At 37.9% G+C, this 15,862-nt stretch overlaps 1 protein-coding gene across 9 annotated transcripts in view; it reads right to left on the bottom strand.

Moving 5' to 3' along the window:
* PLXNB2 (plexin B2) overlaps window positions 1–15,862 on the bottom strand; it is a 257,577-nt gene that overhangs the window by 8,704 nt on the left and 233,011 nt on the right. For all 9 annotated transcript variants that reach the window (XM_064656177.1, XM_064656175.1, XM_064656183.1 and 6 more), the window contains 9 exons: window positions 15,425–15,654; window positions 14,244–14,425; window positions 13,447–13,513; window positions 13,184–13,330; window positions 9,358–9,514; window positions 8,244–8,344; window positions 7,090–7,174; window positions 1,458–1,612; window positions 560–720 (listed from right to left, as the gene is read on the bottom strand). In XM_064656177.1, coding sequence (XP_064512247.1) covers window positions 560–720; window positions 1,458–1,612; window positions 7,090–7,174; window positions 8,244–8,344; window positions 9,358–9,514; window positions 13,184–13,330; window positions 13,447–13,513; window positions 14,244–14,425; window positions 15,425–15,654 — 1,285 coding nt within the window. The remainder of the gene's footprint in view (window positions 1–559; window positions 721–1,457; window positions 1,613–7,089; window positions 7,175–8,243; window positions 8,345–9,357; window positions 9,515–13,183; window positions 13,331–13,446; window positions 13,514–14,243; window positions 14,426–15,424; window positions 15,655–15,862) is intronic.

Below are 15,862 nucleotides of genomic sequence, written 5' to 3'. Positions count from 1 at the left end.
ATAAATAATCCTTTTTACACAATAAATGTTTTACAACAAGCAAATTACATGAAATTAAGTATGGGCTTTGCATTTTATTCTCCTCACAACAGTGATGCTTAATTTTGTATTTCAACATTTATACAAGCTTGTATGTTTTCCATATCTGAAAACCAAGTCTTTATATCTCTCACAGAAAAACTCATATGAGAAGAATCTTGAGTGCCTCAAAATAGCAAGAGAAGATGTCTGTGTGGTCAGAGAAACTACCAAGTATGTATTAGATTTTGTGATTTGGCAGGCTTACTTGCCTCTTGCTTTCCTCTTATCTGAGGAAAGACAAAAAGTAAAAAGCAGTAAATCAGCCAGTGACAATCCCATAGGTAATCTGGTTTCATTTTTTGCAGCTTCTAGGCTTACAGGGAATCCTTTTGATCACACAAACATATTATCTCAATTAAAATGATTCTGAGGATTGTAAATGAAATTTACTTTGATTTATGATAAGAGTGCTAGTATCTACCTAGAAATTACACTCTCACTTCTCTGCAATACAAGTATGACTCAGTTCACACGGTACCTGTTTGTTTTCCAGATATGAATGGTATCTTCATCCTTGATGTCATGTTTTTCTGCTTGCTCATCAAGAAAGTCAAAGAAGTACTTCACAGCTGGTGGGACCACATGGTTCGAGTTGAGCACACTATGAAAGAAGTCATCTACAAACTGCTGAAGTGTCCCCTAAAACCAAATTAAAAAAAATCAATTACATTGTGAACTCAGTGCCATCTTTTATTCCTGTTGACCATAAGAGCCCACTATCCAGTTGCAGTCACTGATGGCCTTCATCCTGAGCGCTAAGAGTGACAAAAAGCAAGCAACTTCTTAGTGAAGTGACCTTGTAAACTGCCAACACAGTAAAGACCTTCTAGAGCACAATTTTATGTTCTAGCCTGAAAGGTTGTGACTTCACCAAATATCCTGTGGTTTGCACAGAAAGGTGTACCTTCTGCTTGACAGAAGCAGTAGAAACTGGTTGTTACATTTTCACTTCAGGGTCATCGTGCATATCAAATAATATTTAGCCACTTTTTAACGGTTTTGCAGCTTCTTACCTCCAGTTTCTCTGACACCAGAACATCAGGCAATTTTTAGAAAGAGACTGAGAGGAAGAAGTGCTGGTGAACATTTGATTTTTTGTTTGAGGGCAAGCACTTGGGTCTTATCAGACACCCAGTCAGACTCAGCTCCATGAACTCCACCAAGCCCAAGGAGTGAAGAATCCCAGGAGGGTTGCGTGCTTGGTTAGATTCCTGCATCTGCCTGGACCTTAGAGACTGTGACCTCAGAGACAATCCATTTGTTTTAGAGATGACCCTGATGAGGTCAAATAAATGACTAATAGTTGTATCATTTTCTTCAGTTGTACCTCAAAATCTATAGAAATAAGGTGTAGCCATAGCACATCTGAGCCCTACCTTCACAGAAAGAAGTCTTGTCAGGTAGATTTCTGTAATAGCTTTGGTCCTCTCTTTTTCTTTCACACTGCCCCGCTTTGATTTACCTTCATCCATTTCATCTACTGGCCGGACTAGATGCCAGACCTTATTTTCATCTTCCAGGAGTGCGTGCCCTAGAAACAGTAATTGCAATAATTAGAAAAACCACCCTGCACCCAAAACAGCAACACAAAAATAATCGTATACATATGTATATGTAAGGTAATTGTTCCCTAGCCTTAACATACCTATCCTCTTCCCAAAAGGATCTAGATTACTCTGTTCCTGTCCAACATAAAGAACTCAAGTGCTAAATGTTCAACAATATATAGCTGAAAAAGCTTGCTTTTGTTAAGACTGAAGGAAGAGGAAGGAATCACAAGATAATGAAACTTCTGTTTGGTCATGTAAGCATAGTATGTGTATTCTTTGAGGTCCACACACTGAAGTACTCTACTCCTTGTGAATTCTTGGAGACATAACCAAGTTATAGAAACTCAGCTAGGTCTCACCCCACAGCCACCACAGAAATACCGTACTGCTTCAGGTACAGCCTTTTTTTCTAGGTAGTACCATTACAATTCACACCTTTACCCTAACTGCTGAGGTCAAGGTATGGTAGTTCAGTTCAAACCTTCTGTTATCAGCATTTGACCAGCATCACTTGACTTTGTAGCAGAGAGGAGGAAAAATGCATCCCTTCATTGAGATGACATGAACTCCAGCAGCCAGAGGTAATGAATGCAGCAAATTCATATCCATTATAATAAGATTTTCAAATTTTTTTGGTCAGTATTCATTGTTGAAATCAGAGAGAGAGATTCACATCAATTCTGTTACCATATAGCAGAATCAGGGGTAAGCACTTGGATGCTAATGACACTCCTCTGATTACAGTGCCTTACTATGCTATCTGTAGCTTGGCCATGCATCTGGTCTTTGAGTTTAGTTCAGTGATCACAGAGCAGATAAAGGGAGTTTTGCACTTCAGCATCAACATTATTATTCAGAGAAACTCTATGCTTGAGAATATTTTGTTATAAAGAGTTCTAAAAGAGATGATACAATTGTTTTAACTTGCAATTAATATTCCTTGAAGAGTTTCTGTGTCACAAATTTACTTTTAAATTTCCTGGTTTTGCCTGTTCTTCCTTTAAATCTCAAACTTTTTTATCTATTTGGCATAATCCCAAAAATCAATGGCGCTTTTCCAGTGGGAGTTATTGAACCAGTACATTTAAAATCATTGACGTCTTAAAAATGTGAAAGTTATTTTTCCCATAAAAATTGTGATTCAGCCCCACTGCACAAATTATTTTGCATTATTGCTAAATTTTATGCCTTAATATACATCTCTAACATAACTGAATCCCAGTTACAGCACAAAATATCAGTTTCTAATTGCATTAGTTTTGACCATAGTAGTTTATTAACTAAGTTCCTCAACAGCTACATTGAATTTCCAAGCTTTCATGAGTGCTCAATATTTTACATTGCAGGGGAAAGTAACATTTTTATGTAATCTGGCTAAGCTGACACTTTTGCCCGAATCTACTTCATATATCCTCATCAAAAGCAATAGCTATGCAGTCTTCCGGGACCTCTACTTCTTTCTAACAAGGTAGGAAAAAAGTATAAATCCCATATTAAATCACATTGTCCTTTGAGGGTCCCTAATTCAACTTGGAAGTTCTTGTGAATGAAGCCAGAAATAAATAAAAGCAATCACTTTATTTTGGAACAGCTGTGATTTTGCCATCGATACCATTCATGGCAATCACCTGCCAGTACAGTAAGAACTGCTGCTGGGCCTGAAGTCTGGAATTTCTTTTGCAATCCCTGTTATTTACTTTTATAAATTAACAGATCAAATCACATGGTTAGAGCAGAAACTATTTTCCAGTCTTATGTCAGTCATTTGGTACACTTCTGCTTCCTCTGATTCAAAGGAATTTATCCTCTCTTTGTTCTCCTGATGGTACATGGCTCAGTTTAACTTTGGAGAGAAGAGGAAACAACTAGAGGGGTTTCCACTGAGATTACTGGCTCTTACAAGCAGTTTAATTTGTCCTGTGTTTGTTTAGCAACAGCAGAATTGGCTACTAGTGGAATAGCAGTATTTTCTTTGGAAAGTAACGATTAAGAGACTACAGCTCAAACAGATGAACTTCTGCAACACAAAGGTCCCACTTCATTGCTATAAATAGTAGGAAGACAGAGGAAGAGAAATTCAGAACATGGGGCAACAAAACATGTCAGCAGTATGGTTGCTAAGAGAAAATAACATTTCTGTCAGACAATATTTTCCCCAATGGAAAACTAAGAAGTGAAGAAAATAAAAGATAGGGAAAACACCTCCTTTTTGTCACCATACTATGGATCAAGTTCTAAGCAGGGAGAAGGTTGTGCCACTGGGTCAAATGCTCCCCCCTGAACAATTTGTCTTGGCCCTTGGCATTCTTTGGCCAATATAAAATAATTTGTGGGGGGACAGGGAAGAGTTAATGGCAAATATAGACTATGATGACTAATTATAGTGGTATGAACCATGATGTAAACATGGTGAAGGCAAATGAGATCGTGACAGGCAATGCAGCCCCTTTCCCCTTGTGTGACCTGAAGCAAATTATCTTCCTTCCAGTCTCCTCCACCCCATGAATCCTGCTTCATGGAGGTGAAGGAAGGGCTGCACTCCTGGATCTGCTAAGCAGTATTTCTGATCTGCAACCCTGTGTCTATTTTTATTCAGAATTAGAAAAGTAAAAATAAAATAAACCAACCCAAAACCTAGAGAAAACACCCAGAATAACAAAATGTGTTGTATTTGTTTATAGTTCAGTAAAGAAATACTAGTACAAAAACACTGAAACCATTCTCCATCTTGATGCAAATTAGTAATTGCATTTATTGTCTCCAGAAGCAAAAGATGCTGCATTTAATTTGTCACAACCTCCAGCTTCTAGTGTCTTCCTGTTATAATCTGTGAATTAAAAGCAGCATGGAAGCAATGCCAGCTTTTAGAGCAATATCTCTGAACATGGTTTAACATTTTCTTTTTGTGCAAAACCTCATACTTTGGTTGACAGTCAATGGCTTCAGCTGACACTTCTCAAAGGAAAAGGTGCAAGTTAGTGAGATTCTGAAGAAAAGGAAATCCACTTCATCACAAGCCTCATTCACAAAGTCAGGATAGAATTTCTGTTTATTCCAACCCTGTAAATCCCTGTGTCATATAAAAATGTATGTGTGGGAGAGGAAGCCTCTGATCCTCTCTTCTCCCTTTTATGCAAAAATCACTGTCACAGCAGGCTCTCACTTTGCACTATCTTTGTAACATTTTATAGCTTTTCAACAGAACAAGTTGGCACCAGATACCTCTGGACACCCTTTGTTGCTAAAGAAAATGGGGTAGACTGGCACGAAATGCTGTCATTCCAAATTTGTACAGTACCATGGTGCAAGATGGGGTGTGAAGAAGAAACATGGTGGAAAGTGTTGATACTTGGGGATCTGAATTTTCTGCACATTTTTCTCTTGTGTACAAGAGACCTTGTGTGACAGCGCTGTCCCCAGAACTCTGCTTTTCCTTTACAACTTGTTATGCCACATATATAACTACGAATTCACCTTGGAGTACAGATCATGTTTGTTCAAAGAGCTTCATCATACTGAATCATATCCAATGATATAATTGTAGAGAAGGAGGAAAGGAAAAAACCTAATCCAACAAAAAAAGAAAAACATGTGATCTGGTCCTCTACTGCCTGTCACAAGAGTAGAGGGGTGAGGAGGATGAAGACTGGGAATCAAGAACAGAAGACTGACCACTGTTCTCTGTTAAGAAAGCAAAGCAATTGGGGCACCACCAGACTCCATTCATAGTCCATGCCCTTCTTTTCAGAGGGGAGGTGACTATGGTCTCAGCAATCAGTGCAACCAAACTGAACAGGGACTAGGAATCAGCTCCTTGCCTGGCTGCACTCCACCGCCCTCTGTATTGAACTGGATAGATTTTAAAGTTAACATGCTGGGTTGGCACCTGCTGTGACAGAACAGTCACTGCTTGGCCAGCTGTGCCAGGCACTTGCAGTAAAGGAGTGAGAGATAGCAGCAGAGGTGTAGGCATGACCATTAGAAGACTCTTCTTTCTGCTGGAAAAAGTCTCAATAGAAAGAACCCAGAAGGACAGAGTAACAAGTAAACAGCAAGTAATTCTGTCTGTCTTTATTTCCTGTCCAACACTCAAAACAAATGAAATGAAAGTCTGCACATTGCTGCTAAATAGTGATATGTGTTAGAGCTATCAGCTGAGACCCATCTTCTTGAAAAATGTACGTTTCTGGCATATTATTTCCAAAATGTTTGACTGCCTAGCCCTTGAAACCTACTAAATCTAAGATCAATAAATCTGTTTAAAGGAATGAAACTACTATGTAAAGCAATGGCTTTTACAATCAGTGCTACACAGAAAAGGTCATCAAATAAGTTCATAGGAGGAAGAATGATCTCAACAATTTTTGTCCCATAAATCTAACCTCTACTTTCTGTAAAATAACCAAATATAAAGATAAAAGAACACCAGAGAAACTGCACATCTGAAATCTGTAAAGGAAATACATGTAACAAAGAACATAAATTCACAAGTAAATATTTCCATAAAAATCTGAGTGCATTCGAGGCTGTAACGGATATTGTGTCTCAAGAGATTTTGAGATATAGAAAATTGGTCTAGACAGAACACTAACATGTAAAAGTAAAAGCTTTAAAAGATTGGTTGCAAGCTAACAGGTTTTCTTCTGTGTTGAGAAGTCCAGCATACTGTAGCAGACAGCAATACAAGACTTATACAAGAGCTGCATTAGTGATGTGAAAGAGAAGAAATATTATGAGGAAATTCCTGACACTAACTTGCAGTGGACTGCAAACCTCAAAAAGAACAAAGGAATTGTGAAAAACACTGCATCTAAGGAGATAAAATGCATGGAATGAATGAAGTCAATCAAAAAGCCCTGAAAAAGACATAGCTTATGAAACATCACTCAAAGGGAGAGAGACACAAAATACGAGTGTGTAGAGGCAAGGCAACATAGTTGTAAGAAATGCAATAAAAAAATTGCATCAGATCCATTCTATCACAGAGAGGGGACCTAGTCTGTACTGCGGTTCATCAAGAACACTGCATTTAATTCTCAGTCTAATAAGAAGTGGAAGAAATTTGAAGAGGAAAGTGAGTAAAGGATGCAGAAAGGACAAAAAGAGATTAAGCTCTGGGAAGATGAAACATATAGTTTGACTATAAATGTAGTGTGATTAAAAAATAAAATATGCAAGGAAATGTTTAATAAGATTGCTTTCTATTAAGTTGGGGTATAGACTCACAGAAATTATGGTTAAAGTCTCAGTATTTAAGACTTCTATAATGAGGGCAAAGACAACTATTGCAAGTGTACAGTGGGTAGCACACAACAAATAAACTGTGTATAGTCTGGTGGGGAATATGTAGCATCATAGAAGTGCTTGATAATCACGATCAAGACAGCAGCATCACTCTCTCTATGTGGGTTTTGACTTCTAGTCATCTTGAGAGGTAGGGAAGCCACAAGAGACTTACTTTCCCCTGGGACATCTTGTTGATTATCCTCTGGCTGCTGGGAAACTCCCATTTTCGATAAGATGAGTGTGGCACCATCTCGGACCTTTGAAAATACAAACACAGAGATGTTCTTCAGAAGAAGCATGCCCTACTGAACATCTTTTTTAAATCATAAACTGTGGTTTCTGTAGTCTGTTGCAGGGAATCTGGACCTACGATGAACGTTGCCCTTCAAAGGCTTCTTGGGAAACTGACTGCAATTCAGAACAGACTGCCTCCCCCTCCTTTAATAAGAGATCCCATCAACACCTCCTCTGAGATTACTGAAATATTAGGAGCATCTCCAAGGCTTAAGTGGCTCCTCAATCTGGTGTGGGTGCTCTTTGTACAAAAATGGGGTTTATCATGAAGAATCAGACCTGTCTGTTTTCTGAGGGAAAACCAACCAACTTTTCTCTTTTCTAATCAGGGTATCTGTTGCTGGAAGGCAATAAATAGCATATGAAGGAAAGATAAGTGGATTGCAAGTGTGTGGTAGAGTGCACAGTATGAAACCTAAAACAGACAGTACAAAACCGTCAACATCTGCTCTCCTGACTGGGCTGTTGAACAAACCAGACCAACCCAAAATCTATTCAGCAGCACAGCAATGACAAGGACAATTCTCAGGGGTAGGAAGTGGTAGAGGAGAGAAAAGATGAATATGAGACGTAGCAAAAGGAGCTTTTGAATGTTCAAAGGGGAGTTTAGATTTGGATACTGCAATGATGAGGGAACCAAAGTGGTGGCATTTAGATGTGTTTTCATGTAAGATGTTTAGGCAATATGTCTAGACCCAGCCTTTCACATTCCGAAGCTTCTACTGCCTAGACCCAAGCCTTGTGTTTTTCTTTTGATTCTTTATCACAGAATCATAGAATGGTTTGGGTTGGAAGGGACCTTAAAGGTCATCTAGTTCCAACTCCCTTGCCACAGGCAGGGACACCATCCACTAGATCTGGTTGCTCAAAGCCCCATCCAGCCCAGCCTTGAACAATTCTAGGGATGGGGCATCCACAACTTATCTGGGCAACCTATATGTAGCACTGAAGTTTCTCTAAAAACAAACAAAGATTTTATTTATTACTAGAGAACAGTTAACAGGGGCAAATAACTGTTCTGAAACACCTTACGTTATAATGCATTAGTGTGTTGATACGTTTCCATCTGCCATCTCTTTGGGATGTTAAATCCAAGTCTGAGAGTATCTGTGCAGTAGAACCTGGACGCCACTCTAAGGGGTAATTAAAGTGAGAAAAATCAGTTTTTAACAATGCAAAAATAACTACTCGAAGAATGTTTTACAGAACCATTGACACATTGTGGAATATTAAGAGAAGTAATTTAGCATATGCCCAAATATGTGGTTTTTATAGTTTAATCCTTTGGTCTTTATCACAGAAGTTTGCATGAACTATTCCTAATCATGCATATGTCTTCTGACTATTTTCCACAAAAAGCTAAATTCCTTTGTATAGAATACTATAAATATATAAGATCTGCTATCAGTCCATGAATAGAGTAGGACTTCGTGGAATAGAAAAGACATTTTTAGGGATTTTACTAGGATTTCCTGAAGAGCAAAAATTCCATCTTCTACTTTCAGATTAACGAAGTAATGAAGATATTGAAAAAAACTATTAATTGGAGCTTTTATTATGAGATAATTAGGCCTTTTTAAGTAACACCATTTCTTTTTCTTCTCAAGAGGAGAACAGCTATTTTGAAAGCCTTCAAGGAGGATGATTTTCAGAAGCTAGATGGTTCATCATCTACTAAAAGTGCAGTTCCTGTAAGTTATAATTCTTTTGAATAACCATCATAAAGGCAACTAAAAATCAGTACCAGTTTCTGAAATTGCATCATTATTTCTCCATCAGTTAATTATCCATGCTGTCATTATCACATTAATTAGTACCTGAGATACTGACTCTGTCAGACATGAATACATTTGTGCTAACAGTCATTAACAGGCTCTTTGCACACTAATGACAGTATACTGAAATTCTAAGTCAGGAAAAATAACTCTGTAAGAAGGCATTCATTTTTAAGGCATATTAAGATTGCTGCAACATGCTGTATTTTTGCATTCAGCTGAACATGAATACAATGAACTTTTTTTTTTTTTTTTAAGAAAATACAAACCAAACCAAATCCAAGCAATAAATGCTCTTATAGGCATTTTTTGAGAAACTATAAAATCACACATCTCACCTGTTCAATATGGTATCACAAGGAGCTACCTACCAATAACTACACTGTCAGCTTTTGGCCACTGAGAACATGGCAGATTTCGATAGACTTGGTCTATTATCTTTTCCTTTACTTGTGATATAGTATCACAGTTCAGCACTTTCACAGGTATGGATTCGTTTCCACCGTCTTGCACGTATACATTAACTGTCTGTAAAGAAAAGAATGTACATGATTATTAAGACAATTCAGTGCCGAATTACCTCTGCATCTGTTTTTCTGGGTGATTTAAATGCTAACAGTATCTGAAATTCACCGTGCAATGATTATTGCACAGCAACAAACACATATTTGCAATAGAAGCATGGATTATTTGAGGGATTATTTGAAGGATACTTTGCTATTATGTAGCCAACCAGCTATCAGAAATTCCGACCACTATGGCAAAACATAAAAGATACAGAATAGATTTAGTCATGTATAATATGCTAATATTATTGAGTCTTGGGAGTTTAATAAAGAAGGACACGAGAACAAAAAACCTGGACCAATGACTGATAATCACAAACACAAAAGCATAAAAAAGCCCATGTAATGCAGTGTTCAAATTTCTTGAGTTCTCAATAATCATTTGAACTGCACTTTGCTGAACTCCTAGAATATTGTGTGCTTTTGCCTTTCTTTATGCTGTCTTCGCAGTTGTGGTTTTAAAGTTGAGGCTGCTTCTGTACATCTGGTGATTTAACATGGCTCAACTGATAGTGAGTTGTTCAGCTTCCCTTACTTTGCCTCCTGTGACCAATGTTCATTAAATACACACACACACACACACACACATATGTACATGTAAAAGCCATTTCTATCATCTTTGGTGTTTGAAAACCTCATTTACTGCTTATTATTATCACAATAACTCTAATAGCTCCCAGAAAAAAAAACACCTATGAAGCTTATGCTAGTTCTAAAATATTACTGTTTTCTGATAGTATTGACATGGTTTTTTATGTTAAGGAGAATTTCTTGAAAGCTTATAATTTGCTAAATCTAGAGTGATTTTTTTGAACGTAGCTTTGCTATATAAGTGTCGGTTTCAATATAGACAAAAGCAAACAAGAAAACCATGTCCAGGAAACCTCCACAGTAGGAAAAAAACATCAACAAAACCAAGTACACGTTATGAAAGTCCTCTTTCTTTGACTAGCTGAATCAGTACAACAGTTCAGTGCTGTCATGAATCTTTTGCCAGTCAAGTAGCTTAGGAAGCCAGGCACATCCAAAGCACGGCAGCTCTCAGATACATATGGTTCTGCCAACCATAATGCCTGAATTTATCATATCAGACCTCAAAAATAAACTTGCGTAGCTGGTATTTTTAATCAGTAGAAAAGCTACACCATACGGCAGTCAAATTAAACATGATTGCACTGTCCCTTGACAGAACTCTCAAACTAATCATGAGATTTCACCTTCCTTTTCCTATTAGCTTTATGGTAATTAGACATGATTTTGCTGCTGGTTCAGTATGCAGCATGTCAGTGTAACCAGTGATGCAAAACAGATTCATCTTTTAAATAAGAACAATTAGAGAGCAGACAACTGCTCTGTACTGTACTTTCCCACCTTGTCTCACTTTCAGGAAGAAGTGAAGGAATTAACTCATGCTTTAACCTACACTGGTGCACAAATGCTCCCTAACTGTTCAGTTACCATATCATCATCATTGTGCCTGAGATCCCAATAACTTATGGCAATAGTACCTCCCTTCATAATATTTTGTCACAAATATATACGCATATATCTCATCATCTTCCACACATACACACACATAAAATACTTACTTGATGGGAAATCTGTTGGTCTGGACCAAATACTGCTACTGTACAATGTTATAATGTTTAATATCTGGCTAATATGCTTGTTGTGCCCACATCTGATTGCATACACAAATTTTCTGCTTTCACACTGATTCATTTAGCTTAGTTGCAGGCATTGGCTTTTTTTTGTGAAAAGAAAGCGACTGAATAAAGAATTACTGCCATTAAGTCTTACATGATGTACTGTGCAAATAAATTATTTTCTCACAATTTTTAACACAACAGAAATTACAGCCAGCATTGCCAGTCAGCGTGTTTTCTGTGGGTGCCAATTTCAGCTCAGATATAAAGATGATAACTCAACTAGTTGCCAAAATATTAGTTAAAGTTAAAATATTTCTTCTTGCCCATGACACTCTTCCTGCAGGTGACTAGGTCACAGTCTGGTGACTCCGTAAGTGAAAGTCCCATAGCAATCTCCTCACATCAGCCCTCCCCTCAGCATCCCTTCAGAATACATAAAATGGTGATTTTTTTTTTTCAAAATGGGACTTAATAAAGTTTTTTTTAAGTTTTTCTTTCCACACTGCATATATGTCTCAGTTGGAGACAACTACAAATGATTCCTAACATGTCAGTAAAAAAGAAATCAGAAAAGAAAAAAAAAATCCTGTGTTGGTCTCTGAAGGACAGTCTGTGCATCTTTGATATTTAGTACACTGTATCCTGAAGAAAACCAGCAAGACTATCAGAAAGAGTAAAACTAGATTTTACGCTCCCTGAAAAGCTAAAGAGTGGGCTGCTTCAGTTTTTTTAAAAGGACAGTGAATTTGTTTTCTGGAGTATGGTTGAAAAAGTGGTGAAAATTTCTGTCAGTGAACAAAATTAAGTCAAAGCAGAATACATAATTGAAGAGAACTGGACCATGGCACTGGTGATCAGATTCAGGGGGTGATAGAGCTCACAGGGGGAGTTTCCTTGGCAGCAATGTCCACTTATCCCACTTGGAGGATGTAACACAGGTCTCCAGAACTGCCTGTAGATGCAGCTTCCCCTCAGCACTGTAGAGAATTATTTCCCTAAGTGGAAATAAACACCTTTCAATACCAGTTTGGCTGCCCATTGTAGTTGGGTTTGTAACTCTCCCTGGGAGGGAAATGGAATTAGGATAAGTCACTTGATGTATATTTCACCAATAAGCTATTCCATACCATGTTACATCAGCCCAGCTATAGAGAGATGAGAAGGAAACAACTCCTTCCTTCTCTTCCGGGACAGTTGTGCGGGATAGACACTGTTCTTCGGAGGAGGAAAACACCTTTTGTGGGGAAGTAGTCTTTATTGTCAGTCTTCCCTGTGTGCATAGTGCTTATAGTTCTCTTTTTCTACTCTGTGTACATATAAAACTGCCTTAGCAGTCTCGGTTTTGCAAGTTTTTTTCTTTCCCCCCTTCCTTCCTCCTTTTCCCTCTGTGGGGGGGTTGGGTGGAGTCTTGGTGGACACGGGGCATTCAGCCAAGATAAACTATAACACCCATGTTCAGGAGAGTTTGACTTACATAGGAACAAATGCAGAAAAAGTTCATAAAGTATTCTGGAGATTGCAGAGCCATCTCACAGGACTGCAGAGGAGCTCATCCTGGTATAGTAATAGAATGATGTTTGATATGCTGACCAGCAGCAATCACAAGGGAGAAAGATAACCTGAATTTCAAGAATAATGGTAGCGCAAGAATTCTGCTAAAATCAATTAGTAGTGAATTTAGATGCAAAAAAGGGAAGAGCCAAACACCCTAGCCACTGTTCAGACTGACTGAAAATTATGAAAGGGATTTATTGAAATGGATTCCACAGTGGCAGGATTTGGATTTTATCTTAGAAGATACTTTATAATTGTGTTTTCCTGCTTGGATTCTTGTTTTGGTCAAACTATTGACAGTCCTGCCCATGATAAGATTTTCTATGCAGTTCACAGTAGTCTAGAAAATTATGTACAGACTTAACATTACAGGAATTAATTTTAAAATAGAAAAAGATTTTGTAATCTATTAATCATGCTTTGCTTACCAATTGTGTATACTCTACATCATCTCCCAGTAAGCCTGTGTCATTCAATGTATACTTGGCTTTCTTTAGTACAGCATCCACTGGGCCTTTTTCTACCTGGTGTTTGATAGCCTTGAACAACCTATAAAGAGGCTCCCCAGCATTGTCCTGTTTAAAGGAGAGAACACGAAATAAAGCAAAACCAAAAGATATACTCAATGCAGCATGTTTAAGTATTACTGATTAAAAAAAAAAACCCACAGGCAATAGACTTTTACTCTTACCTTGAGGTACTGATATAAACAAATAGACATCCAGTTAGACAACATTCTCTCAACAACCGTTTCAGACCTGAAAAAAAACCCAGCCAATCCTGAGTATGGTAAGGGTACATTGCTTGCTTGAAATATAACATTCTTACATGCTTAACTGCATGCACTCTCCTAATGTAATGATTTCCCTATAGAGCCTTGAAAGCATATACTTGCTCTAGGATAAGTGCTTTGTATTGCTCATCATTCCCGCGTACCTTCAGCTCATTGCTGAAAATCGCACATCCTTTATGCAAAACCTTAAACTGGGTCTACGCTGTAAGAGCTAAAAAATTAACCTAGTTGTGCAGTTACTGGGAAATAACCTACAGATCACAAAGCTACAACATAAACACAGCAAAGTGTATTGCAATTTATTTAGGATAAAAAATGGGTTAAAACACTAGAGCAAGCCCTCACTGAAAGCACAATGCAAGCTGATTGTATGTGCTCATTACAGACATGATGCCTGGTATAAATGCTAGATCATTTGAAATAAGGTTAGATTAAAAAGTAAATGAAATGTTCAGTATGATATTTTGAACTAAGGTAAGTGTTCCTGCACTACAGTATTTGACTAAGGAAATCTGTGGCCAGCAGTCCTGCCTGTGCCTTCAACAGCTGCTCCTGTGGGCTTGTCTTCATAATATGCTTGGGCCAAGCTATTTCTGACTTTCATGGATAGCTGGCATTTTAATATAATCACATTGCAAAAGAAACACATTTACAGAAAACCAGAGACCTACAGAAAATATGACAATCATTCAAACCTTCTTAGCATCAGCTTTGGGTTTTTGGCCACAACATACTGCTCCATAAGTTCTAAGAACAGCGTCCTCATGATGTCAGTATAGTATTCTAGCTTTCCATGTAAAGCGACTGTCAGCAAAGATGCAAAATACACTTTAGCTCGAGCAGAGAACTCCCTTTGGTTTTCCAGCGTGTGAATAAACTGAAACAGAAAACAAATGCAGAATCAAGTCAGATAGCAGGTTTCTGAAGAACATCAACACTTGTCTGCACTAAGAAGACAAGAAATATTATTTTAATATTAATCTCCTAAGTGCAGAATGGAAAAATTTTCAGAAGTTCAAAAAAACTACTTATAAGAAAATGTTGCCCAGAATTTGTTTCTAGATACGCACAGAGTGCACTGGACTGACCCAAGGAATGTTTATATACTTAACTAAAACCTTATCTAAAAAGGATGCTTTAATTTAAGGAAGAACAGTGTTCTGTGACAATTTTTTAAAGACAAAATCAACTCTTCTCCAAATTCCCAGTCCTTTTACATCAAATTACAAAGACACTAATACAACTACACCTGGGAATGTGCTTTCATCTGCCAGAAACTCTAATACTACCATTAACTAGCTCAGCACTAGAGCCTCATTAAAAAACAAAAAAAGAGAGAAAAAGTTAGAAGCCTAAATCTATATTTAGGTGTCTGACAATGAGCCTCAGTTTTTGAGAGTGAGCAATTAGAAGTCTCTTCAGAACTGCTGTGAGAACATCAGTCTTGATGAATAGGTCACTTGAGGAGCCTCTGCCTCTCTGGGGGCAGAGATTCAGCAGATGGCTGCCCACAGGTGACTCCTGTAAGAAGCCAAGATTGGAATCAGCACTCTGATCATATGTCTTAAAAGGCTAAAACAAACTTGTAACACCAGTTTTTATGTCAGATTGGGTAATATCCATTTTCCTATGGCCACTGCAATGTTGACTAGCTCCATACTACATGACCTGGTGCATAATTAGGACCTTGCCTCTTCGTCCCACCAGGAAGCTCTGGCTGTGATACCATATATGTGCAGTGGTTACTGTGGAATCAGAACCATAACGACATCACTTATTTTTAATAATTCTGGTTTAGTTGTGTCTAGAAACCTCCTGTCTTGCATACACAGTTATGCCTAGCTAAGAGACAAGGTGAATCTACTTCAGTACTCACATTAATGAGAAATGATTTGCTGTTGAGGAGATTGGAAAACTGGTACAAAGCCTGCTCCACAGTCTGGCGCCTAGCCTCAGGAATATCCAGCTTCCCCGTAATCATCACATCTTTTTCTCCATCTTTGGAGGGCAAGAAGAAGACTCTATCTGTGTAGGTTTTGTAGTCCAGTACTGGAATTCCAGCTTCATTGATATCATTTGTCTGATCCTCCATCTCTATCATTAGATCTGCAATATGCAATGCAGTTTAAAGGTTCATTTAAAAAAGCCTGCAGGTTTTTTAGGCAACACAATCTCTTTGGGAGCCTTGTAATAGAGAAAAAGCAACTCAGCATTAAAAACTCTTATTTCATCTCACATTTTCTCTTGCTATTTTTACCAATTATCCTGTTAACTATGACCACAGTTAATCCTATGGTGACATGAGGATAACTGC

This window comes from Pseudopipra pipra, chromosome 5, assembly GCF_036250125.1.
Source record: "Pseudopipra pipra isolate bDixPip1 chromosome 5, bDixPip1.hap1, whole genome shotgun sequence".
In the NCBI taxonomy this organism is placed as follows: domain Eukaryota; kingdom Metazoa; phylum Chordata; class Aves; order Passeriformes; family Pipridae; genus Pseudopipra; species Pseudopipra pipra.
The sequence above is the reverse complement of the archived record's forward strand: the minus strand, read 5'-3'. Positions and strand labels throughout refer to the sequence as shown.